Below are 8,086 nucleotides of genomic sequence, written 5' to 3'. Positions count from 1 at the left end.
AAGTCAGAGTACCCCTTTTTCAGGTTTAGTATTTGTAGCTTTGGCCCCGACAAAAGAGACGTTTGCGAATGCAGCGGATCCATATGTGGCAACAAGCGTGTCCCCCTGTCACCGATGACAGAAGCGATTCGGTGTTCAGCATAAGAGCGTCTGCGCCTCCGGTCGGGAGAGGCAAAGCTGCTCCGGAGGAATGCCGATGTGCCAAGACAAACTCAAATCTTCGTTTTTCGTTTTGCCCTTTCCGCACCCGTAACGTGCAGGAAATGTGTTTTTCGTAGCGATCCGGCCAACCCTGATAGGCAGCGAGGACGACGGCTGGATAATAAGGAACGTTTCAGCAGAAAAGGCCGTCGCTTGGTTCCCAAAGAGAAATGTCTTCTTTTTTTTTTCTCTCCTGTCTCTGCCTAAGAAAATCAATTTCCTTTTGAAAGCTTAATGCTCGGTTTAACACTCGAGGCTCCGGGGCCTCCGAGCGGCATTTCTGCTTCGGTCTCCTTGGATTTAGGACAATTGGCTGGCGGGCTCGGGGGAAAGACAATAGCATTCGCTTCCAGTGCGACCGTCGCCCCGGTCTTAGAAGAGGCAGCGACGGCGATGCCGTGCCTCGGTCGGGACCCTTCCTTCACGTAGAAGGGGTCATTAGTCGTTGTCACGGAGGGGAGCCTTTCCTGGTCGCCGCGGCGCCGAGGCAGTTAAGTTATCTTACCTTGCGTCTTTAGCTGTTGTCGATGGAGGCGTTAAACGGAGGTAATGAGGTCACCGGCACGCCGGGGGGTCCACATTACCAATCGCGTCCTTTTATTGACGTGAGATAAACACGATATCCCAAGAAGATCACAACGTTTCGCAACCGGTGAGGTCCCTTCGTCGGGCGACACCGAAACACAGTGCGTGGCTTTTTTTTTTTCCCGCAGGGTGCAAAATGTGTCCCTGCTCAAGGATAATACTGGCCATTGCCATGCCGGTGTCGTTGTAACTCAACCGCAGTGATAACCAAAAAAAAAAACTCAACGCTGTTCGTATGCAATTATTTTTTTATTATGATGTAATTAAATGAAATTAACAAAAATGTGCCAGCCCTGGATGATGTGACAACAGCTCTCTCAACAGATTGTGAAGACGTTGAATTTCCATCGGCAAGAGTTAATCCCTTTTCTCTCTTTGCTTTCCAGATTGGAGCGTGCGGCCACACGGGGGCGTCTGAGACAAGCAGACCAGGACTGGACTCGTTTTTCCACCAAGCCTCATAAACTGCTTTTTTTTCTCCTCCTGCTGTACCTGTTATGTCCAAGATCTGGCCCCTGCTTGACAATTACTTTGAATTCCAAAGGACCAGAGACCTAGGATGAGGAGCGCTGAATCTTCCCACCACTTGCTTTTCACGTTGTCGCTTTTTTTCGCCTGGACGGCGGCCAGCCTGGACTTCGGACACAGTTCCTGCACCACTCAAGTGCAGGGGGAATTTTACGGCTATTTCTCCTCTTTGTCTCTCTTTCCCTTGAACTCTTCGCTGTGCGCTTGGATTATCCAGAACCCGGACCCCAGGAGGTACACGCTGTACGTCAAAGTCTCCAAGCCGGCAGGTATATGCGACCACCAGCAGATCAGGACCTCTCAGTTTGACTCTTTCCTGGAGTCCACGCGGACGTACTTGGGGATGGAGAGTTTCGACGACGTCTTGAAACTCTGCGACAGCTCCATCCAATATGCCTTCCTACAGTCCAACAAGCAGTTCCTCCAAATGAAGCAGACCTTGCCCAAAAAGGAAGACCATCAGCTACAATGGAAGACCGGCCAGCCTCAGGAGACCGACTTCTCCCTGGAATATCTGGTTTTGGGCAACCGCAACCCCAGGAAAGCGGCTTGCCAGATCCTCTGTAAGTGGCTTGATACCTGCCTCAGCAGCAGTAGCAGCTTTCACCCTTGTGGCATCATGCAAACCCCTTGCTCCTGCCACGAAGGGGAGGTTCAGTCTCAACCGAACGAGGTGACGGACTACACCAAGAAGAAGGACGAGTGCTACAAAGATGGGATTTACCTGGAGAACTGCATGAGCAGCTCGAGAGATAACAGTGCTGGAGAGTTTCAGGGTGAGTGCCAACTGCATGAAACTTACTGCATGAAACTTTTCTTCGGACAATGTCTGTCTTTGTTGGTTCTGCTCGGTCCTTTTTTTGTTTTTTGGTTTTATTTCGGCTCTTTGTGAGTTAACAATGAGGGTTATGTCATGAGCATCCGTACTGTTCTGCATAACAAATGCCCCTCCTGCGCTGCCTCCGCATCCGCTCCCCTCATTATGTGGCTGTATAAGCTGGAACAAGCTCCCCTTGCCCGTGCTCGAGGAGATGTCAATATTGGATAGGTCATAGCGAGAAAGAACTAGAGGAAGAAAGAGAGAGAGAGAGAGAGCCGTGCCGCTCACTCTCGCAGTCTCTCCTGGGATTTGGTGTGAGGCTCGCTGCATTTTCCACTTGAAATAACAAGAAAAAGGTTTCCCAAGTCACCAGAGGGGGAAAAAAAATTGAGATGCCTAAAGTCTTCTCTGGTGGCTTTCTGTTGGCTTTTTTTTTTTAACTTCCCTTAAAGCTGTCCAGTGGTCTAGAGATGACTGTTAACTGATTGAGTTATACCCAGGGGTGTATCTACCGCAAGGCAAACTAGGCTGTACAGCCCACCTGATGCCATGCACAGCTCTCCTAAGATCCTGTATAGCCCACCTGAGACCCTGCACATCTCTCCTAAGATCCTGTACAGCCCACCTGAGACCCTGCACAGCTCTCCTAAGATCCTGTACAGCCCACCTGAGACCCTGCACAGCTCTCCTAAGATCCTGTACAGCCCACCTGAGACCCTGCACAGCTCTCCTGAGCCCCCGCTGTATCCAGTGACTAACAGGTTGCGCAAAATGTCCTAAACAGGAAGGGGCGGGGCAAATTTAGATTGAGGGTGGTGCCCGAGTTTAGTCTTGCCTAGGGCAGCACAAAACCAAAATACACCCCTGGTTATACCCAATGTCTGTGGGTGCCAAAGTTCATCCCTGGTTGACCGGCCTTAATAGTAAGGCTGGGTTCACACCTAGGCGTATTGAATATGCGCGTTTGTCGTGCGGTTCGCGTTGCGTGTTTTTGCAGCGATTCGCGGTAAAAAAAAACGCGCGACAACCGCGCGTTTCCGTGGGCTACTTGGCTGTATCCCAATGGAAACGCGCGACCAAAACGCCTCAAAGAAGTACACGTACTTCTTTGGGCGTGGGCCGTTTTGTATCGCGCTCGGACGGGCGGAAATAGGGCAAGGTGTGAAACAGACCCATTGAATACAATGGGATTTAGATGTTTGAGCGTTTTGTCGAGCGTTCGTCGAGCGTAGAACGCGCTACAAAACGTTCAGGTGTGAACCAGGCCTAAAGGTCCAATGGACAGCTTAGAAAATCCTGAGCGACTATTTCCCCCAAAGATAGGCCAGCACCAAATCTGTCCAGCTAAAGTCCCAATCATACCACCCAACTGTTGTAGGCACCCATAAGAGCTCAAGCATTGGAGTGCTTGCATTGCTTCCAGGGTCCTGCTTGCTAGAGGTTTCTTCTGATTGGTGTGTGACTGGGGCGTGTCATTTTCCTGAGCATTCAGGAGCTGAAAGTTGCCCCACTCGGAGAGTTGGGAGGTATGCCCCCTTCACCTCTCTACAGGTATAAACATGTATGTTGAAGTTATTATTATTGTACAGGATTTATAGAGCGCCAACAGTTTGCGCAGCGCTGTACAATATAAGGAAGACATTACAATACAATTCAAGACAAGATGGTAAGGAGGGCCCTGCCCCTGAGGGCTTACACTCTAAAAGGGGAGGGGCCAGTGACACATGAGGAGTGAGCTGTGTGGGGATGAATGGTTGAGCGGTTAGGTTGAGGTGGGATCGGCTTCCCTGAAGAGATGAGTGTTAAGGGATCGCCTAACGGCAGTCAAGGTGGGAGATAGACTGACAGGTTGGGGTAAAGAGTTCCAGCGGATGGGAGAAGTGATCCTAACATTCATACATCTGTCCTAAGCATGCAAAAATGAGATCTTTCCAAGTCTGATCACCTTTTAAGATCCACCCTTAACCTGGGAAGCTGACAATCTCACCAGCATGGCTGCCCCATTCAGTCTTCATGGCCACGAGTACAGGTGGGAGAGCCTTTGAAATTGTAATCCTTAAATTTTGTGGACCTGATTCCTTAGGTTGGGTCATAGGTCACCTGTAACATGCTAAAAAGACACCGCTGGTTGAGGGGCCACTTTGGCATGCCTTAAACGCACTTTAAATGTGATGAATTTGGCCTTTGCGTCCGTTTCTTCGACGTTTATCACAAACCCGGCCCTCAGAAATGTGGTGACGTGGGTGAGTTAGGTGGTCTGCTTATTCTCCTCTGCCTTGTATAAGGGGGAGGAGCAACTGACATTTTCAACAAATTGCTTCCTCTTCTGGATCACGAGCACTAAAGAAAGTGAGTAGGCCCCGGACGGGCGTCAGTCCAAACCGACTGATCACTAACCATGGTCCTCCCACATGTTCAGGATTCCTATAATAATTACACACACGCTCATGTGACTGCTCAGCCCATCTGCTGCGCACATTTTATGTTAACAGTATTGGCCATACATGGTGTATATAGGGGGCCAGATTTGGCAGCTCCGGGTTTTGGTGGCCGCCATTGGCTCCTGTATTGTGCAAGGTCTGATAGAGGCTGATAATATAAGGCTGCACGTACAGTACTTCCAGGTGTGACCATGATTATAGGCAACTGGTACATGGTACAATGGTTGTAGGAGGATTCCCTATGTGTGTCATGTCTTATTTCCAGCTCAGACTAGGATAGGGAGAGACAGCATTGGGGGCCTCGCTTGCAAATGTGCTGACAAGGAACATGCTGATAGGAAGAGAGAGCAGACTGAGCAGAGAGATGACCTCATCGGCTTACTGCTGCTCTCTCATTCTCCCACTAGAAGGCTGAAGGTTGCCACCAATGTATTCCGTAACTGAAACAGAGAACGTGTTTTCATCTGCCTGGGTATGCTGTGTGACAGAGCTACATAAATGTTACTTACATCTGACCCCTGCACTCTGTGCACTACACATTCCTGACACCTGCACTCTGTGCTTTAGTCACTCCTGACCCCTGCACTCTGTGCTTTAGTCACTCCTGACCCCTGCACTCTGTGCTTTAGTCACTCCTGACCCCTGCACTCCATATGCTACACATTGCTGACCCCTGCGCCCTATCTGCTACATGTCCCTGACCCCTGCACTCTGTGCTTTAGTCACTCCTGAACCCCTGCACTCCATGTGCTACACATTGCTGACACCTGTGCCCTATCTGCTACATGTCCCTGACCCCTGCACTCTGTGCTTTAGTCACTCCTGAACCCCTGCACTCCATGTGCTACACATTGCTGACACCTGTGCCCTATCTGCTACATGTTCCTGACCCCTGCACTCTGTGTATTAGACACTGCTGACCCCTGCAATATGTGTGCTACAAAATTCTGACCCACTGCACTCTGTGTATTAAACACTGCTGACCCCCTGCACTCTGTGTGCTACACATTCCTGACCCCTGCACTATGTGTGATACACATTCCTGACCCCTGCACTTTGTGCATTACACTCTCCTGACCCCTGTACTCTGTTTGCTACACATTGCTGACCCCTGTGCCCTGTCTGCTACATGTTCCTGACCCCTGCACTCTGTGTATTAGACACTGCTGACCTCTGCAATGTGTGTGCTACAAAATTCTGACCCCTGCACTCTGTGTATTAAACACCGCTGACCCCCTGCACTCTGTGTGCTACACATTCCTGACCCCTGCACTATGTGTGATACACATTCCTGACCCCTGCACTTTGTGCATTACACTCTCCTGACCCCTGCACTCTGTATGCTACACATTTCTGACCCCTGAATTCTGTGCATTATGCTCTCCTGACCCCTGCACTCTGTGTATTATATACCGCTGACTCCTGCACTATGTGTGCTAAAAATTTCTGACCCCTGCACTCTATGTGCTCTGTATGCTACACATTCCTGACCCCTGCACACTGTGTATTAGGCACCACTGACACCTGCACCATGTGTGCTACAAAATTCTGACCCCTGCACTCTTTGTATTAAACACCGCTGACCCCCTGCACTATGTGTGCTACACATTCCCGACCACTGCACTCTGTGTATTAGGCACCACTGACACCTGCACCATGTGCGCTACAAAATTCTGACCCCTGCACTCTTTGTATTAAACACCGCTGACCCCCTGCACTATGTGTGATACACATTCCTGACCCCTGCACTTTGTGCATTACACTCTCCTGACCCCTGCACTCTGTACATTATGCAGAGTAGTCTCAGGTATATTACACATATACACATTTAAGTCCCTCCCACCACTACATCCACCGCCATTGCTCTTCTCGGTCTCCAAGGCGGTTTCACAACCTTAGCAACACCCCTAAGTCCTCCACAATCTTGCACTGCTGGAGCTTCACATACACGGCGATTGTCTCTCAGGTGGGTTTAATATGTACCGTGCAACCATACTGATTTTTTTGTGATTTTTTTTGTGGGCGTGGCTACAAATGTGAGAGTGATTTTGTGGGTGTGGTTAAAAGGGGCTGTAGCCAGTATTGCAATTTGAAAATCTGGTAGCCTTACCCTATATCCCACGAAGAACGATGGCTTGTTTTGCCCCTTACCGTCTACATCTTTTTAGGCTTCAGAACCATTGGTATGGCACTCCTGTCTGCCCTGTACCACCTAGGGCACCATTGTTGTTTGTGGGCACCCAGCACTGGATCTCATCCCAACCCCATTGCTTTATAGCTATTCCTCTGCAGTGGTTCTCAAGTAGGGCAACTGGAAATCTTTCAGTAAGTTACATAGTTACATAGTATTCGAGGTTGAAGAAAGACACAAGTCCATCAAGTTCAATCCATTGTGCATGATGCATGTGATTCTGCATGTGTATGAGTCCATGTGTGATCATGTTCTTAAGGGTACCTGTCCCCCTTGTATGTTACGGTCTCTGAGGAAAACGTCCAAATGTTTTTTTAACGATTCAACACTCCGGGCTGAAATCACTTCTTGTGGCAGCGAGTTCCAGACCCTAACCGCTCTAACTGAGAAGAACCCCCTCCGCCCCTTGTGCTGAAATCCGTTCTCCACCAATTTTAGGTGGTGGCCTCTAGTCTTTGTTATGGAGCTTACCGTAAAAAGTTTATGGCTGATTTGTCCTTGAGTTGGAAAAAGTCCAGCGGAGGGCAACCAAACTAATTAGGGGTATGGAGGAGCAGAGCTACGAGACGAGGGGGAGGGGCTGGAGGACCAGAGCTATGAGACGAGGGGGAGGGGCTGGAGGACCAGAGCTACGAGACGAGGCTACTAAATTTAAACATGTTCACATTAGAGGTGAGGAGATTACGGGGGGATATGATCTCCATGTACAAAATGTTCAATGGTGGTAGCAACATTGGCGATAAACTGTTTAAAATTAACTCCATTACAAAAACTAGAGGCCACCACCTAAAATTGGTGGAAAAGAAGTTCCAGCACAAGGGGCGAAGGGGGTTCTTCACAATTAGAGCGGTTAGGGTCCGGAACTCACTGCCGCAGGCGGCGATCTCAGCAAATAATGTGGAATTGTTCAAGAAACTTTTGGACGATTTCTTAAGGGACCGTAATATACAGGGGTTGTAATATACAGGGGTACGGGTACTCCTAGAATGAGATCCTAATAGGTTGGACTTGATGGACTAATGTCTTTATTCAACCTCAAATACTATGTAACTATGATGTTGCCATCACCATTAAACATCTTGTGCATGAAAACCATGTCCCCCCTTAATCTCCGCACCTCCAACGTGAACATGTTTAAACTTTGTAACCCTATCTCACAGCTTTGGTCTTCCAGCCCCTTAATTAGTTTGGTTGCCCTTCTCTGGACTCTTTCCAGCTCAAGGACATCATTTCTGTGGATTGGTTATTTGTAGATTCCTCTTCAGGGTCAGATACATTCTTTCTATCCCCCTAAGCCAACTAACCCCCCCCCCCCCCCCC

The 8,086-nt window shown here is 49.2% G+C and overlaps 1 protein-coding gene across 1 annotated transcript in view; it reads left to right on the top strand.

Annotated features, from left to right (window-relative positions):
• The first annotated feature begins 1,169 nt into the window (after positions 1-1,169).
• The window catches only part of LOC108796840 (brain-specific angiogenesis inhibitor 1-like), a 368,891-nt gene continuing 361,974 nt past the window's right edge, over positions 1,170-8,086 (top strand). Inside the window, exon 1 of the mRNA XM_018568381.1 lies at positions 1,170-1,966. Coding sequence (XP_018423883.1) covers positions 1,346-1,966 — 621 coding nt within the window. The 5' untranslated portion in view covers positions 1,170-1,345. The remainder of the gene's footprint in view (positions 1,967-8,086) is intronic.

The sequence above is a fragment of the Nanorana parkeri genome, unplaced genomic scaffold (assembly GCF_000935625.1).
Source record: "Nanorana parkeri isolate BGI_ZX_2015 unplaced genomic scaffold, ASM93562v1 scaffold1180, whole genome shotgun sequence".
NCBI classification, from domain to species: Eukaryota; Metazoa; Chordata; class Amphibia; order Anura; family Dicroglossidae; genus Nanorana; species Nanorana parkeri.
The sequence above is the reverse complement of the archived record's forward strand: the minus strand, read 5'-3'. Positions and strand labels throughout refer to the sequence as shown.